At 35.7% G+C, this 19,817-nt stretch overlaps 1 protein-coding gene across 4 annotated transcripts in view; it reads right to left on the bottom strand.

Annotated features, from left to right (window-relative positions):
- The window catches only part of FOXJ3 (forkhead box J3), a 144,432-nt gene that overhangs the window by 28,525 nt on the left and 96,090 nt on the right, over positions 1-19,817 (bottom strand). For 2 of the 4 annotated variants that reach the window (XM_026498354.4, XM_044383921.3), the window contains exons 6-7: positions 13,847-13,948; positions 626-754 (exon numbers count right to left, since the gene is read on the bottom strand). In XM_026498354.4, the coding sequence (XP_026354139.1) occupies positions 626-754; positions 13,847-13,948 (231 nt within the window). The remainder of the gene's footprint in view (positions 1-625; positions 755-13,846; positions 13,949-19,817) is intronic. The other 2 variants (XM_044383923.3, XM_026498355.4) reach the window with 1 other exon arrangement.

Below are 19,817 nucleotides of genomic sequence, written 5' to 3'. Positions count from 1 at the left end.
TTAAACCAATGTACAGTGCAGTGTATGGCTCCTGGGCTTTGTTCTGTCTTCTAGGGAGGACAGTTGCCAGATGATTTAAAAAGAGGTATCAGATAACACAAGGGTCATGTTCTTATAATAGGTAACAAAATCAGCACACACAAGTATAGTTTCGTTTTCCAGACCAAAATTAAAAATACAAGACTGGTTAACAATTGGGTACCAAGTCATCCTAAGCTTTGAGATTTGCAGAATTCCCCCTTCTCAGATCTACAGCTGGAAAACAAGGCGATATACACATTCTCTAAACTCTTTTATCAAGGACTGTAATCATCAAATACAGCTTTGCAGACTGAAGTATAACTTTTTTCCCATTCTAATTACTTTTCACTTGGATAGAGAACAGATAAAGTAGACAAAAATAATAAAACATAGTATAACCACATATTTGCATCTAACCTGGTAAAATACAAGTACCCAATTAAAACACTATCAAGATAGGAATCTGCTCTACTAATCTAAGCTAAATGAACTGACTAGTGAAAAATATACATCTTCACTTTTTATTCTCACTTTAATGACATTTGGCTTAGTTTTAAACACTAAAGGAGTACTCAACAAAGAAGTTAACTTCACCAAGACTTACCGGTGTATAACTATGCACACTTCCAACACTGTTCAAATTAACAGATGCCAAACTCTGGTCTGAGAGACTGTTGTTAAGGCTACTGCGTGGGCTATCACTACCATCCTGATCGGTGTTGTACAAGGTTACCTAGAAGAGAAAAACATTTGCATAAGTAGTTCTCACTGTAAAGAGTACTTTCTAAGCAACTCTACAAAAAAACAATTAGGTTGGTATATGGCAGAAAGACAAAACGTTAGTGGTCTTTCCTACCCCAATCCATGCCCTTCACTGCTAATTCCATGTTTACCATGAAATAAATTACTCTCAAACTGAAAAATATCCTATCCAAAAGTACATAAATTCAATATACTATCAGGTATAACTAGTTCATCAACATTTAATAAGGGGATTACAGGTTTTCACTGTTAAGTATTTCTACAATGTATAAACTTATTTTTACTCAAGCTTTAAGCAAAACTGTTATTCTCTTCTATCAAAATACTAGGCACTGAAAAGAACACAGAAAAGGAATTTTTAAAAATCACAGGCAGCACAGTGGTTATATTATTGAAAACTGGATACTCAACTGTCCAACGTACTTGCAAAATCGTAAGTATGTGATCTAATTTTTAAAAATAGCAACAATTATGGGGCACGTAGGTGGCTCAGTCAATTAAGCATTCCACCCTTGGTTTCAGCTCAGGTCATATCTCAGGGTTGTGGAATCAAGCCCTGCATCGGGCTACACGCTCAGCACAGAGTCGGCTTGAGATTCTCTCTCCCTCTGCCCCTCCCCGCCACGCTCCCTCTAAAATAAATAAATAAATTGTAAAATAAATAAATAAATAACAATAAGATGCTAACATACACATCGGATGCTAAGGACTATAAATCAAACTGTTAACAGTGGTTAACCAGCAGGGGGCTAGGCATCCCTGAAGACTTTTATCACTGTTATTAGCATTATAACTTTTAATTAGAAACAAAAAAATACATTTTAAAAACAGATAATTAGCCTAATTATCCTTCAAGGTTGGTACAACCAACTTTCCTTTCTATCCTCCTACTTCCATGGCCACAATACATTAGCTTTACAGTAAAACTAATTTTTATCGACTACTAGACTGTTAGCTCCTTCAGTCCCCAATAAGTAATCATAACCAACATAGTCCTTTCTATTCCGTATACAATTAATAAATATTTGCTGACTTAATAACCATTTGAGCTATCACTTATCATCACCCTTCTGTTTGTGCTAAGAATGGGATCACGCTAAATGCTACAAACATCTGCCAAAAGAGGCCAAATATGTAGAAAACTAGGCATGTACCCCTCTATACTAAGGGCAAAACCAAACTGTCCCCCATTCACATCAGCTAGGAACAATAACATGCCTAGGAACTAATTTGGGAAAAGAATAAAAGATAAACTAGAGAAAATAAAGGAAACTCTGGCAAACACCTCCAATGTAAATTTCATTTAAAAAAAAATCAAGCTTATGGGTTCCTAGCCAACAAATTACAAGCACCCTATGGTAATTTTCTTAGCCACTCACACACTCTCCTACCCATGCTCAGTTACCTACCACCCAAGTCAGAAATTTTGGACAAAATCTTAAATAGCTTATTTTTCATCTGGAAAAAGGATAAACATTTTTATTAAAATGTAAGATATACATAAAGTACACAGATTACTTGTTTATTACAAAATGGGCATACTTATGTAATCACCACCTAGAACAAAGTAGAGAACAGTTCTCAAACTCTGATCCTAGAACACTTTTGAGGTCTTAAATAATTGAAGAGTCAAGGAGCTTCTTTATGCTGATATATCTATTAATAATTGGCATATTATGTCCCCCCAAATAATAATTGGCATATTATATATTAAAACATATTATTAGGGGCGCCTGGGTAGCGCAGTCGTTAAGCATCTGCCTTCAGCTCAGGGCGTGATCCCGGCGTTCTGGGATCAAGCCCCATATCAGGCTCCTCCGCTAGGAGCCTGCTTCTTCCTCCCACTCCCCCTGTGTTCCCTCTCTCTCTGTCAAATAAATAAATAAATCTTTAAAAAAGAAACCATATTATTAATTTAAAAATAACAATTATAAACCCAACTAAATGTTAACATAAGAAATATTTTCTCCCAATAAACAAAATTAGAAAGAATTTCCTTGTTTTACATTTTTGTAAATCTCAATGCCCGGCTTAACAGAAACAGCTGGATTCTATTACCCACTTCCGTATTCGATCTGCTGCAATAAGTTGTTTCGGTGGAAAAATACAAAGAAAACCCAGCATATCTCTCTCTCTCTCTCTCTCTCTCTCTCTCACACACACACACACACACACACACACACACACACACACACACTTCCTGAAAAGGGAAGAATATTTTTAACAGACTTTCAGATTATTGTGGATGGTCTTTTTTGATACTACATCAAAACATGACAAGTGATAATTTTTTAAAGATTAGTTGCAGTGTGGATCTAAAAACATACCAATAAATTTTTCATGCTGTTAAATTAAAATCCTCTGTTCTACCTTGTACACTGAATGGATCATTCATCCAAGCATGATTTTATAACATTATGCACTGGCCATCTGGAAAATACTGGTTCACTAAGTTATACATATTTTCCAAATACTGACACATTTCATTATGCCACATTAGAACATCATACTTGCTAACATCACCAATGATTTCTTTAAAGAAGAAATCTTTAAAGTCTGCTATCAGACTGACTGTGGTGGATAAAAGTTTTCCAAATTTCCATTTTTTGCTTAAACGCTCAAATTTTATCATTGGCAAAAGATACTGTCAATTGTTTTCCTTGAGGTGACAAACTCACTTTGTTCATTATCAAGAAAACATCTGCCAAATCTGAATAACTAGTGTCAGTTGTTCTTTCAGGTAAAAACGATGATGCGCGAACAGAGCAGCTAGCTCCACATCCAGCTCACCCCACCCCACAAGGCAGGCTGCTCTTCCCTGAAGACACCTACTGTACTTCAGCATGTAGTCTCAGTGCTCTATGCACACTTCCCATTTCATCACAGAGTATTAAAAAGACATGTACCCAAAGGTCACAACTTAATAAAACGATTTTTTCCTGCTTCACCAAGGGTATCATTAAGTTGAACTAGTATTCTTTTTTTCAACCTGAGGGGTGTGGGCAGTGACGAATACAAGGACTACTAGTACACTTCTGTGTCACTGCCTTGATTTGCACTAATATTTACATACCGCTGCTTTTGCTGCATCAATGAATATAGAAAAATAAAGGAAAAGGCAAATAATATTTTAATATTATCATAAAAATGGTCTGACCTCATGGAATCCCTAAAAAGGGTCTGAGTTACCTAGGTGTCCAGACCACAGACCCTCTGATACAGAACACAACCAGCACTCCTGAAGGCCCATTCATCTGCTCTCCCAATCACTCGCCAGCCAGTCATTATCCATGCCCATCTCGGACACGGGCACCCACTATACCAACTTCTGCTACTATTGGTTGGTTTATGTGCTTTTTGAACTAGGTATAAATGGGATCATATAAAATGTATATCCTTTTCTGTCCTCTTACAGTAAAATCTGCTAAAAGATTACACAAAGCTTTGTTTTCTCTTACACTAATATCTGCTCTTACATCTTTATTACTTCATTATAGTCCTTAAAATTCATTTTACTTTTTTCACCCAACTGAGAGCTTTGTAGTTTTATCATTTATAGCTCAGATCCACCTGGAACTGACTTTTGTGAATGGAAAATCTGATTTTCCCATTGTTCCAGCACCATTTGTTGAAAGACATCACTGAGTTGTGTTCCATAAGTCTATTTGTCTTATGCCAATACCACTTTTTCAATTATTGTAGGTTTACTCTTGATATCTGGAAGTATATAAATTCTCTACCATACATTTTCTTTTAACATTATCTTCAACTACCATTTGCCACTTGGATTCCCATTTATATTTTAAGATCAGCGGGCCATTTTCTACTCCCTTCCCTTCCACAAAAAAGTACTGTGGACCTTTGATTGGGATATTAAATCTGTAGATCAATTCAGGAAAAACTGACTTCTTTACAATAATCTTCCTTATGAAAATTATGTATCTGTTTATTTGTATCTTCTTTGTTTTCTCTCAGTAATTTTTTATAGTTTTCTGTGTAGAGTTCATCTTCTACTTAATCCTAGGTATTTAATGTTTTTGAATGCTAATATAAGTTTTATTATCTCTTTAATCTTATTTTCTAATTGTTCGACTCATACACAGAAATGCAACTGATTTCTAAAGTCAAACACTGATCTTATATCAAGAACTTGTTAAGTTCACTTATTAATTCTAAGAGTTTATTTGTAGATTCTTTTGCATTTTCCATATAAACAATCATGTCATCTGTGAATGACAACTTTGTTTCTTTGACAACTTTGTTTCTTTCTCAAAGTTTATGTTTAACATTCGTTTCATAACACTTCCATTTCTCCTCTACTTGCCTGAATACCATTGTTGTCCTATATTTTACTTCTAAGTGTTATATACCCACAATATATTTTTGTTATTTTTGCTTTAAACGGTTTGTCTTTTAAAGAGATTTAAATTTTTTAAAACTATTTTATATTTACCTACATAATTACCATTTCTGGTCCTTAATTTCTTTCTGTAGATCCAGATTTCTAGTTGTTACCAGAGTGCACTAATATTCTATATATACCTTTTTAGTCTTTTCATGTGCTTCATTTTGTCTTTTGCTATATCTTCAATAATCTTTCCTTCTACGATGTCTACCCTATTAATTCCATCCACCGTATTTTTCAAATAAGATATAATTTTTATCTCCAAGAAGTTTGATTTGGATTTTAAAACATATCTTCCATGTGTCACATACATGTTCAACCTATCTTTTTACTCCTCCATGGAATACAGTTATAAAAACTGGGCTTTTTCCAACTTTACTGAGATATAATTAACACATAAGTTTAAGGTGTACAATGTGTTCATTTGATACATGTATATTCTGCAAAATAAATACCACCGTAGCATTAACACCTCCATCACCTCACATAATTACCATTTCCTTTTTATGAGAACATTTAAAATCTACTCACTTAACGACTTTCATGTATACACGAATACAATATTGTTCACAATAATCACCATGCTATATAAAAGATCCCCCAAACTGAATCATCTTATAACTGAAAAGTTTATACCTTTTGACTACCATTTCTCCATTTTTCCTGCCCCACAGCCCCCTGGTAACCATCATTCTACTTTATACGAATTAGGCCTTTTTAAGATTCCACATATAAGTGATATCATACAGTATTTGTCTTTCCCTGCCTGACATTTCACTTGGCATAATACCCCCAAGGTCCATTCATGCTATCTCAAATGGCAGGATTTTCTTCTCATGGCTAAATAATGTTCCATTCTGCGTGTGTGTGTGTGTGTGTGTGTGTGTGTGTGTGTATACACACATGTGCACAGGCGCGCACGTGTGAGCACCCCCCCATCCCTACCCCCACTTCATTACCCAGTCATTAACTGATAGGTTAATTTCTATATCTTGGCTTATGATAATTATTTATGTTGTTTTATACTAATCCTATCATCTGCGTTATATCTGGGTCAGCTCTGATTAATTTTCTCCTCATTATGGTTGGTTTTGGGGGGGGGTTTCTTTCTTTTTTTTTTTTACTACTTCTTTGCCAGCCTGGTAATTCTTTAATTGGGTGCCAGACCATTGTGAATTTACTTCATTACATTCCTTAAAATTCATTTTATTTTTTTTCACCCAACTGAGAGCTTTATAGTTTTATCATTTATAGCTCAGATCACACTGATAAGTGCTAGACATTTTTGTATTCCTATAAACGTTCTTGAGCTTTATTCTTGAACACAGTTAAATTATTTGACAACAGGAATGAAGTATTGATACATGCTGAAAATGTGTTTAATGAAAGAAGTCAGACATAACAAGTACATATTATATGATCCCATTTATATGAAATGCCCAGAATAGGAAAATTCATGGAGTCAGAAAGTAAATTAATAGTTATAGGAAATGGATAGAACAGGGAATCAATGGTAATATATACAGGCTTTTCTTTCTGGGGTGATGAAAATGTTCTGGAATTACATGATGGTTAATGGTTGCACACTCTTGTGAATATACCAAAAGCACCAATTACAAACTTTAAAAGGGGAAATTTTATAATGGTCTCTGAATTACATCTAAAAAACTTTAAATCAAATTTTAAAAGTAGAATTACTTGGAAACAGATCAATACTTTCAAGTTTTGCTTTGAAGGTATGTAGATAGGACCAGAGCAGAATTTTTAAAATTTAGAATTTTAGAATTTTAGTCTAGGGCTAATTTTATTCTACTACTGAATCGAAATCCTGAGTACTTTACCTAATGACCTGTGAATTTTGAAGACTTTCACTTTTGTGTGAACAGTAACTATGCCTGGCCCTTCAGGAGTATCAGTAATTTTCCACACTAATCCTTGCAGGTGGTTCTTTCCCTAGTCTTCCTTACTCATGCACTGATAAGTATCCAACTGAAGACTCAGGGGCACCCTCAGCATCTGGAATTCTCTCTTGGTGTACGTTTCTCCTCTCTGATATGCTGCCCTGTGAACTCTAACCACCTCGGGGATTTCATGATCTCCCAGCTCCACCTGGCTCAACTCAGGGAGACCTCTGGGCCTTGGAAACTTTCTCTAGACAGTAAGCTAGGACAATCATAGGGTTGACCTTATTTGTTCACAATTTCTCAGGAATCACTGTCCTATGGCCCAATCTCTTGAAAACCACTGTTTCATGTATTTTGTCTATTTTTTCAGTTGTTTCAGTTAGCAGAGTAAATTTAGGCCCTGTTATTTCACCTTGGCCAGAACCAACAAATCTTTACAAAGAACCAACTTCTTGTTTGTTGACTTATTTTTTATTACCTTTGTCTTCTTCAGATTTATCTTGCTCTTTATCTAGATGCTTAAATCATTAATATTCAATCTTTCTTCTATTCTAGTACACACATTTAAGGCTAATACTTTAACTGCACTCCTTCTACAGGCTTTCATATTTCTGTTTGTCATCAATTCAAAGTATTTTCTCTTAGGATTCTTCCTTGATCCCTGAGTTATTTATAACTATACCAATTAATCTGCAAACTTTGGGTGATTATCTGATCATCTATTTGCTATTACTTCTATTTTAATTCCACCGTGCTCGAAAATACACACTATATGGTGCTGGTCTTCTGAAATTTGCTTAGACTTCCTTTATGACTTAGCATAAATCAGTATTACATGATCAATTTTGGTAAATATTCCATGTGCATGTAAAAAATGTATATCCTGGGGGTGCCTGGGTGGTGCAGTCAGTTGAGTGTCCAACTCTTGGTTTCGGCTCAGGTCGTGATCTCAAAGTCATGAGATCGAGCCAAGTCAGGCTCCGCACTCAATACAGAGTCTTCTTGAGACTCTTTCTCCTCTGCCCCTCTCCCCCCCACTCTCTTGCTCTCTCTCTAAAATAAGTCATTTTTTAAAGTATATTCTGCAATTGTTAAGTGTAATCATATTTTACATATATATACACATACACACACACACACACACATACATCAAGTGGATCGAATTTCCTTATTTCCTGTTTCAAATCTTCTATACCTTTAATTGGATTTGTTTGAATCGTTATGTTTTGATTTTGATCTGCTTCTTCTATGAGTTATAAAGAGACATATGTTAAAATCTTCCTCTTTGGTCAAGGACTTGTCCATCTCTCCTTTTAGTTTTGTCAGCTTTTGAGGCATACATAAATTTACTATTGTTTCTTATTGAAATGATCCTTTTTGCATAATAAAATATCTTTGTTTTCAGTAATGTGTCTTGTCCTTTAAGATATATCCCTTGCAGGGAGCCTGGGTGGCTCAGCTGGTGAAGTGTCTGACTCTTGGCTCAGGTCATGATCTCAGAGTTGTGAGATCAGGCCTCACGTCGGGCTCCAAGCTCAGTGCAGAGTCTGCTTGAGAGCCTTCCTGGCTCCCTCTCCCTCCCCTCTGCTCTTCCCCCACTCACACTCTCTTTCTCTCTAAAAAAAAATAAAATCTTTAAATATGTATACGTGTGCGTGTGTAATTCTTTAAGATACATCTCTTGTAAGCAGCACACAGCGGAATTTTATTTTTTCATCCAGTCTGACAATCTTTGACTTTTAAATGGACTATTTTGTACATTTACATTTTATTCCTAACAGAACTCAAATCTTTTTTTTTTTTTTTTAAGATTTTATTTATCTATTTGAGAGAGGAAGAAGCAGACTCCCTGCTGAGCAGAGAGCCAGATATGTAACTCGATCCCAGGATCCTGGGATCATGACCTGAGCCGAGGCCAGATGCTTAACCAACTGAGCCACCCAGGCACCCTACATAACTCAATTTAAACATATTTGTTTTCCCTATCTCTTCTTTGTTCATTTCCTTTCTCCTTTCTTGTCAACTTTTAGATATATTATTTTTCCTTATTTTATATTATTTTACTATTCTTGTAGTAAACAATATGACCAGTATCTGAGTATTGTTAAAAACTCAAATTTCCAGGGGTGCTTGGTTGGCTCAGTTGGTAGAGTGTTGTGAATTATAGTGAATTCAAGCCCCATATTGGGTGTAGAGATTACTTAAAAAAATAAATCTTTGGGGCACCTGGCTGGCTCAGTCAGTGGAGCATGTGACTCTTGATCTCACGGTTGAGTTCAAGCCCTACACTGGGTGTGGAGATTTCTCTAAATAAAATCTTAAAAAAAAAGTTCAAATTTTCAGACCCCAAGTCAATGTACTAAACCAGAAATTCTCAGGTGAGGTCCAGCAATTTGGGTTTTAACAAGCCCTCCTAGTTACTGTGACATACGCTGATGTATTAAAAGAACCACTGCCCGAAGTATCACAACATGCTCTTGACTTAGTACTTTTACCACTTCCAATGCAATGCAAAGACTTTAACTGTATATACAGTTGATCCTTAACAACATGGATTTGAACCACATGGGTCCACATATACAAACTTTTTTCAATAAATACAGCATAGGGGCACCTGGATGGCTCAGTCAGTTAAGCGTCTGACTTCTTAATTTCAGTTCAGGTCATGATCTCAGGGCTGGGCATGGAACCTGCTTAAGACTCTCCCTCTTCCTCTCCCCCTGCCTCTCCTCCCACTTAAAAAAATCTTTAAAAAAACAAAAAAAGAGATAAATACTGCACAGTTACTAGGGCGCCTGGCTGGCTCAGTAGGTAGAACATGCAACTCTTGATATCAGGGTCGTGAGTTCAAGGTTGAGTGAAGAGTTTAATTAAAAAATATAAATAAACAGGTGTGCCTGGGTGGCTCAGTAAGTTGAGCGTCTAACTTCAGCTTGGGTAATGATTAAGATCCTGGGATCAAGCCCCACCATCAGGTTGGGAGTCAGTCTGTCCTTCCCCCTCTGCCCATCCCCCAATTCATGCTCGTGCATACTCTCTCTCAAATGAACAAAAATCTTTAAAAATAAATAAATAAAAATACAGTACAGTACTGTGAAAATATTTTTCTCTTAAGATTTTTTTCTTTAGCTTTGTTGTAAGAGTAACAGTATATAATGCATGTAACGTAATAAAACATGTATTAATCAACTATTTATGTTATCAGTAAGGCTTCTGGTCAACAGCAGACTATTAGCTAAGTTTTGGGGAAGTCAAAAGCAGATATGCAGATTTTCAACTTTGCAGGAGGCAATGGGGATGGCACCCCCTAAACTCCACATTGTTCAAGGGTCAACCATATTTCTTTCTGTCTTACCCTTTGTATTGTCATGTCTTTTAACTTCCATAGTATTTTAGACTCAAAGGCACTGTGTTATGTAACAGAACTGCTATCGTTGTAAACAATACATAGATTTATCAACAGACATACTCTTACAGTGTTCTTCACATTCTTCCCCCTCACAGGGTAATTTCCTTCTATCTGAAAAATTAATTCCCCCTCACTGCTTAATACTGGTGTACTAGTAACATATTCTGATTTTGCTTCTGTAAAAACCTACTTATTTAAACTTCATTTTTCACAGAAATTTTAATTGTAGAAATCTGGTTTAGCAGGTATTACCTTTCAGCAGTATATAGATTTCATTCTTGTGTCTGGTTTTTATCATTTCTATTCAGAAGTCAGTGCCTGGATTACTGTTGTTCCTTTGAAGTTGCCTGTTTTTTTGTTTTTAGCAGCTCACTATTTTTTTGCCTAGTAAGGTTTTCTTTTCATTAATTCTTCTTGAGGCTTTCAAGAAATTCTTCAATCTATATACTGTGTTATCTTTCATCAGTTTAAAAAATTTTAATATATTGTTTCTTCTTTATTCCTTTTTCCTCTCCTCTGAAACCCAAATAACAAGTTTGTTAGACCTCTTCCCTATATCCCATTTATCTGTGAAGCTTTTCCGAATTTTCCATTGTTTTTCTTTGTGTTTCAATCTCTGTGTTTTCTACTGACATTTCTTCCAGTTCACTATTCTCTCCTCTGGTGTGTCTAATCGGTTGTTAAACCCATCTATCAAATTCTTTATTTCAGTTATTATATTTTTTCAGTTCTAGAGTTTCCTCCTGATTCTTCCACACAGATTCTAATTCTCTGATAAATTTTCTATAATTCAACTATTTTCTTGGACATATTAGTTACAGTTATTTTAAAATCATTATCTAGATCACTTGTAAATATGTTTATGCTGTTTTTCCCTACCTATCCCCTTGTTATTTAATTATTTGGTCCTGTTTCCTGTAATGTCTAAAATTTTTGACTGAAAGTGAGATCTTACTTATGAAAACTTGTAAAAGCTCAAGACGATGTTATTTCTTCCAGAAAGCATTTAGTTTTCTTTTGGTATATAGAAAAATATTATCAACGACCTTAGCAACAACTTGAAGCTGGTCTGTTCTGGTTTGCTCTTACTCACAGATCATAACCTTCTGAGATACTGACTTGAAAGACTAGAGTGTTTACCATGGCTCCCTTCTTCCTTGAAAATCATGAACAATAATTTTTGTTCCCTATTTCTCTGTGAAACTGCTTGATTCTGAGTAGTGAAAAATCCACTTGATTTGTCTATGCCTGAGCCTAAATACCTACGAGTTAGGAGTAAGCAAATGCCTTAAGTGGGTATTACTTGCAAGAAGCTGATCTCACTTCTAAGATTCAAGAAGATCTTAGTCCTCAACCCCTGGATGTTTGGTAGCCTCAAACTCCAGTTTTTGTCCTCCTAGCCCAATGACTGCTCTAGGCTTCTGCTTTCTGTTTAGCCTCTTTGCCATGCATTGAGACTTGAGAAATGTCCCAAGGGAAATATGCATGGCTTATCTCAATGCATTTCCCTTTTTCCTGGGATCGTTAGCCCCGAAGTCCTGCCTTTTCTGTTCTACAATGCTGCTCCCCCTCTTTTTAATTGGTGGGGGGGGGGGGTGGTATTTTATATAGATAGAAGGATTAATCTACTAGCTATTCCATCATATCTAGAAGCAGAAGTCCTTTAAAAACTCCTTTGACCCCCATATTACTTCATTGTGAAGTCCTAGCATTACTATTTTCTAATTGTTTCCTAATAGCTGTAACTATCCACATTTAGGCCTCAGTATCTCCTACTTGGACAACTACAAGGAATAGTATTGGATATTTCTGATTCTAGCCTATATGTTCCACTAGAAAGTCTCAAGTTTAGATGGGCACCATTAGGGATTGTTTGTTTGTTTGTTTGAATTTTTAAAAAAAGATTTTATTTATTTATTTGACAGAGAGATAGAGAGAGCCAGAGAGCATGAGTGGGGGGAATGGCAGAGGGAGAGGGAGAAGCAAGCTCTCCACTGAGCAGGGAGCCCGATGTGGAGCTCGATCTCAGGACCGGGATCATGACCTGAGTGGAAGGCAGACACTTAACCAACTGAGCCACCCAGGTGCCCAGGGATTATTTCTTAAAGTACAGATTTCTGAACCCTATCTTTAAGTATAAAATAAATGATGTGGCAGGCCTGCAATAATACCTTGGAATTACCACCAGCACCACTAAACACACACGCACGCACACACCCACATACACCTCCCCTAAATGATTCTGATGAAATCATTCCATGGATTGGTATTTGGAAAAAATCAATACTCTATACCTCAGCTGCCAGTTTCTTTCTAAACTGTAAATCTGATCAGTCACTAAGATGATAGTCTGCTTCTATTGGTTTATTATCTTTCTACAAATAAAAAGATCCTATGTATACTATATCAGTACAATTATGTATAAATATATGTGTGTGTTTATGTGTGTGCATGATAAAGTAGAAGAGATAAAGCAAGAACAGTTGAAAGCAAGGGAGAGAGGAGAAGAGGATAAAAGCAAGATTTGAAAGTGAGACTGAGAGTAGGAACATGAGACATATATGGCTTTTCAAGGTGCTCATGGTCTAGCAAGGGAGAAAATACACACAGAGAACTTAGTTACTTCATGAATCTCCCAGAGCCTTTTTAGGGTTTTGAGATATGAGCTTAAGAAATTACCTTGTAAAAAACACTTGTATTCCCCTAGGTATCTAATCACTTGGCATGAAATTTTGAAGTTTTCACCATTGCTTCAAAAAGAAAAGAAAAGAGAAGGGGAAGGGAGGGGAGGGAAAGGGGGAGGGGAGAAAAGGAAGTGGAAGAAAGGAAGGGAAGGAAAAGAAAGGAAAAGACAGCACACTACTATATACTATTTCTGGATATACACCTACACTTGAGTATCATGAAACAGGTTGACCACCATTCAAAGAACTCTATGAGTTTGTCCAAATTATTCATTTTACTGGATTCTGTTGACCCCTTGGAAATCTGACAATTTTTTTTTTCAAGCACATATTTAGAGGAGTAATCAATGGTTTTTGAAACAAATTCATTCAATAAAAAAACTGACTCAAAAATTCTATCAATGGGAACTGGCACTGTCAAGAATTTAAATTAAACAGAGCTTCCCAATAAGCATCCTCCAACTTCCTTAGAGAAATATTTTGTTCTAATTTGTGTAAACCTCAAACATTGTGGATTCAAGCTTTCAGAAAGCTGTCATGTATAGGCTAGCCAAATTTATACCATCTTTAAACTCAATCATATAGAACTCTATTGTTATTATAAAGGCAAATTAAATGTATTATTCAATGACATTTCAAAAGTTTAAAAAAACAGAATTACTTTGTTAGTCACAGTGTTGATTGCCAGAGTTGGAGAGGCACTTCCCGAAATAATACACTCCATTCCCAAAGAATCTGAATCTATGCTATATGGAGTTGAGGCCTAAAATACAAGAACAAAATAATTATTAGCTCATATATCCAGCAACTTTAACACAATTTGAAGGTATTTCATCAAATTCTCCAACATCCAGTTTTGTGCTTTGTCTCTGAAAACGTGAATTTAAATCCCTACTGAAATCTCTTACACTGTATTTTAATACGCTACTGACTTGGTATCACAAAGTCCACTGGTCTGGCTACTTCTTACCAGCTCTTTTAATTAACTGTGGGATAGTTGAGCAAAAATTCTTAACTTCTGTAGTAGAGACTGCTAATGGCCCTAGAATATCCATTTCCCCTCTTCTCCCTTTTAGTAATAAAACCCTATAGTTATTGACTTATGACGGCCCAGCTAAATACTACCTTTTGCAGCTTCATTTGCAAGTAATTGTGGTCATGTGACTAAGGTGAATGTGGCCATGCAACTAACTTGTGTAAAGGAGATGAGAGCAAGAGTGGATCATGTATTTGAAAAGAACCTGCTTGTCCTCTACTCCGTCTTTCCCTCTTATTGCAGGCTGGGAAACAGACATGGTGGTGGTAAACTTGCCTAACCAAGAAGCCAAGGGTAATACTCTAGGGAACACTGAAAAGAAAAGATTAGAAGGAACATGGACATCTGAATGAACTTGTGGAACACAGTTAGCTATCCGTCTATCAGCTCGAACTTCTACTTGAAAGAAGAATAAATCTCTCTGATTTAAGGTTCTCAGTTGTTTTATTTTTCTTCCTTTGTCTATTGGTGCAACTGAATAGTACTGAATAGCACAACTTCATACACATTGTTTATAGAGCTAATATTGGGGGGGTCAAAATTCTGTATTTAGAATCCGGGATATAAATTGTGGTAATTCCTCTTTCTTTCATACAAGATGGTGTTTATGGCTTTGATGAGGACTCAAGGGTATTCAACTTCAATGCTGAAAGCTAATGAAGGACATATGTAAACAATTTGTGGCTATGATGCTAGTTCCATGTATATTCCTCTTCTGGGGGGGAAAAAAAACTGTGCCACACGTGGTCCCAAGTGAAGATGCATTTTTAAAAGATCACACTGAAAGAAAAAGAGAGCAATTTCACTGAGACACATTTCTAAAATTAATCTATTTATCACTTAATCCTCGTCATGAATTTCTTCCATCAGATAACCTATGAAGGTAGGGAACAGGCAGCTTGATTGCAATGAGAAAAGAAAAAGACAAGGGTCACCCCCCTCCCCCGAAGATAGAATCTAGCACTTACATGCTGGGTACACATTGAGAGTATGGTAAAAGTGGCAAAGGGCTTCAGAAATACAAGTGAAAGAATTACAAAGAAAACTTTGTCTATGCCTCAGTTTTGGTGCCAGCCCAACTTAGCTAAACCTAAATTAACATATAAGATTACTTTAGAACACTGCAAATCTCATGTTCTTCTAACTCAACTGAGTCATCACCATCCCAACTATCGGTTCACTATTTCTCACTCCTCCCCACTAGTAGGAAGAGGAAAGCCTGTGTTGTGTGATGGCATGCAAATTACTCAACCTTTATGCTCTTTTACCCATCTATAAAAATGAGGATTATGCTATTTCATTTTAGAGGTCTATTAAGAGCATTAATGAAATAATTTATGCAAAGCTCTCAGCATGGTACCTGAAATGCACAGTAAGGGCTAGCTACTATGATGACTACTAGAACATACCTGCTATTGATGCTGAGGCTCTTTGATACAGATGGATATTTAATAGTGATTAATGAGGAAAGGCACAGATTTGATATGAGACACTATTTTCCTACAAAGCCAGATTCATAGCTTCAGCTATTATAAATTAAACGGTAAATTTTTAAAATCTTTTAATTAGATATACTTTATGGATACTTCAGTCTGGTTCAATCAAGACAATAAACAACATTCTCTTTACATGCTTTGATGTGCTCAATAGTATGGTATATATTTTTAGTTATAGGCACACAGTCGTTATTAATAGACAATAAATAGTCTAATTAGAAAAGCCAGAGGATCTAGGTATCCCAAAACATATCTTGATAACTGTTACTATTGCAGCCAAAAGGCAAATTCTGGGCAAAGAAAGTATCAATGAGTCTAATCTGGGAGGAACCAGTCAGCTTATGAAAGGTCCTTTCCGGGGTTTCCTCTTAACTCTTTGCCAAAATCCTACCCATTCAAGTTCTACTTCCAGTATGGTGGTGTGATATCATCACAGACCAACCTTCTGCTGGTAACAGCTACAAATTAGGGGTTGGTGGAGGGAGCACGGAACACAGGATGACAACGAGCTGAGGATTCCGAAGAGTAAATATATTAGGCAGATGTGAAGAGAAGTCAAAACTTGGAAACGCTAGCCTCAGTTTCCTGTTTTCTTGCAGGTTTGCCCCAAGGCTGGGTAGCAGATGTGGAGCATGAGCAGCTGAAGTTGTCTTTCTGTCAGGAGGAACTAGGGAAAAGAGCCCAGGGAAACACTGCCAGATATCAAAGAGACAACAAAATCCGATAGGGTAGAAAGTCAAAAGGGATACCCTAATACTATGTATGAAACACCACACAAGTCACCACAAAAGGCTGACCTCTGACCATGCAAATGCAGACTAGAATAAAGCACAGACTTAAAGAATCACACTGAAATTGGAACAACTGTCCACAGAAGAGAGAACTTACAGTTTGAGTCTAAAATGGTTAACCGCCAGCTAAAACAAAAATATCAGTATTCTATGGAAGATTATGAGAGATCCCAGAATCTATACAACATAACACAATGTCCACTAGGATACAACCCAAAATTATGAGACATACCAGAAACAGGAAAATGCAACCCACTGTCAAGAGAAAAGACAATCTATGGTAACCCTACCACAAGAAGACTGAGATATTGGAATTATGAGATAAAAATTTTAAAGTAGCTACTACAATCATGCTCAATGAGCTAAGGTAAAAAACAAAAACATAGCACACCTGAATGAAAACATAATAAAGGAAAGAGCAGTGGAGAAATTAAAAATATAAAAAGGAAAAAAAATCAAAATTTACAAATGAAAAATACATTATCTGTATTTTAAAAGTCAATGGATAGGCTCAATATTAGAATGGAGATAAACCAGTAAAGAATCAGTGAACTCAAAGGCAGATCAACAAAAATTACCCAATCTAAACAACAAAAAGAAAAAAGATTGATTTTAAAAAAGATCAGAGCATCAGAAAGCTATGGGATAATCTCAGTCTAACACGTTTCCAGTTCCAGAAGGAGGAGAGAAAAAAATAGAAAAAATATAGAAGGACTGATGACTGAAAACTTCAGAAATTTAAAGACAAATATATAGATTTGAGAATCTCACAACAAACCTCCATCAGGATCAATTAAAAAGAAATCCCACTTGGATACATCATTATTGAACTGTTGAAAAATAAAGACAGCAGCCAAAGAAAATGCCATTTCACATACAGAAGAACGCTGATTGGAAATGATCAGATTCCTCATAAAAATGGTGGCGGCCAGGGCACCCAGCTGGCTTAGTCAGTTAAGTGGCTGACTCTTCATTTTGGCTCAGGTCATGATCTCAGAGTCCTGGGGTCAGGCCCCAAGTTGGGCTCAGCACTCAGCAGGGAGTCTGCTTATGGATCCTGTCTCTCTCTCCCACTGCCCCACCCCTTCCTCATTCTCTAATAAATAAATATATCTTTTAAAAAAATGATGGAGGTAAATAGACAGTAAACATCTTTAAAGTACTGAAAGAAAAAAAACTTTCAATCTAGACTGTATGTGAAAATATTTGTGAAATATTCTTTACAAACGAAGGCAAAAGACAGACATTTTCAGAGAAAGAAAAACTAAGAGAATCTGGTTCCAGGAGACCTACATATATTATAAGAAAGTTCATTAGGCTAAAGGGAAATTACAGCACAGGGAAACTTGGACCTTAAGGAATTAATTAAATAAAGCACCAGATATGATAAACATCTGGGTAAATATAAAATACTGTTGCTTTCCTCTTAGGTTTTAAGAACCACATATGATTATTTAAGGCAAAATTTATAACACTATCTTGCAAGACTTCCAATATATGCAGATATCATACATATTACAACTAGAAGGAATGACGAGGAAAGGGGCAAAAGGGACCCATATTGTTGGAAGATTTCTGCATTTTATATGAAATGGTAAAATATTAACTCTGAATAGACTGCAAAAAGTTAGGAATGTATACTGAAATCCCAATACATAAATCCCAATCTATAGCTAAAAACCCAATAGATAAAATAGAACCCTAAAATATATCTAAGTAATCTAAAAGAAGACAGGAAAGGGGGGGAGGAAAGGAACTAAAATCATAAAGGTCAAACAGAAGACAAAATGTAGACCTAAATCTAACAAGATCATTAATTACATTAACGTTAATAATCTAAACCCTCCAAAAAAGACAGATTGTGAGAGATACTAAAAAAGACTCAGCAAACTGCAGCCTACAACAGTCACAACTTTGACCATAACAGACACAGAGGAGTTAAAAGCAATACATGGAAGAATGTATACATACATTGCAAACAGTAAGCATAAGGATAAAATGACTAGGGGCGCCTGGGTGGCTCTGTCGTTAAGTGTCTACCTTAGGTCCAGGGCGTGATCCCAGGGTCCTGGGATCCAGCCCCACATCAGGGTCCCTGCTCCGCTAGGAGCCTGCCTCTTCCTCTCCCACTTCCCCTGCTTGTGTTCCCTCTCTCGCTGGCTGTCTCTGTCAAATAAATAAATAATATCTTAAAAAAAAAAAAAGGATAAAATGACTATATTAATATCAGATAAAACAGATGTTAAGACAGAATACACCAGACATTTAAAAAACACTTGATGAAAGAACTGATGAAGACATAACAATTATAAATGTAAATGTGACTAATAACACAGCTTCAAAATTCATGAAGCAAAAAACTGACAATTAAAAATCGGGAAGAAAAAGAACACTGGAATACATTAGCAAATGCCTTGATCTAACGGATATTAGAGAACACTACGCCAAACTGTAGAATACATCCTCAAGTGCACAAAGATATTTACTAAGCTACAGCACATGTTGAGTCACAAAATAAATCTCAATAAATATGTAAAGACTGAAATGAAAAAAACTGTATTATAAAACAGTAAGATATCTAGGAAAACCCAACATTTGGAATACTTAGAAATTAACACATTTATATAAATAATTCATGGGTCAGATAAGACTCACAAGAGAATTTTTAAGACAGTTTGAACTAAATGACAAAAAAGATGCAACATACCAAAATGTGTGAGATGCAGTTAAAAGAGCCTTAGAGGTAAACTTATGGCTTTAAATTCTTATATTACAAGAGGAAAGGTCTCAAACCAATTAATTACCTAACCTGGAAACAAAAAGCTAGAAATATCAGTTAAGTGAACAAATTGATAAGTAGAAGGAAGTAAATGATAAAGATAAATATAAAAATAAACAAATAGAAAACAGACAACAGAAAAAAGTAACAAATACAAAACCTGGTTCTTTGAAAAGACTAACAAAATTGAGAAATAGCTATACTGGAAAAAAAAAAAGAGAGAAAATACATATCCTCGATTTCAAGAATGAAAGAGGAGTTACTACTACAGAATCTACAAATACTAAAAGAGAATATTATGAACCACTTTATACCAACAAATTCAATAACTCAGATGAAAGGGACAAATTCCTTTAAGAATATAATTTACCAAAAGTGGCATAAAAAAGAAAATTTGAATAGTACCATATCAATAAATTAAACATCAAAAACTTACAAAAAATCCTGCAGGACCAGATGGTTTCACTAATGAATTTTCTCAAACATTCAAGAAAGATATACCAATCTAGAAAAACTTTTTTAGAAAATGG

This window comes from Ursus arctos, unplaced genomic scaffold (assembly GCF_023065955.2).
Source record: "Ursus arctos isolate Adak ecotype North America unplaced genomic scaffold, UrsArc2.0 scaffold_12, whole genome shotgun sequence".
Classification (NCBI taxonomy): Eukaryota; Metazoa; Chordata; class Mammalia; order Carnivora; family Ursidae; genus Ursus; species Ursus arctos.
Note: the sequence above shows the minus strand (reverse complement) of the source record. Positions and strands in the feature narration are given on the sequence as shown.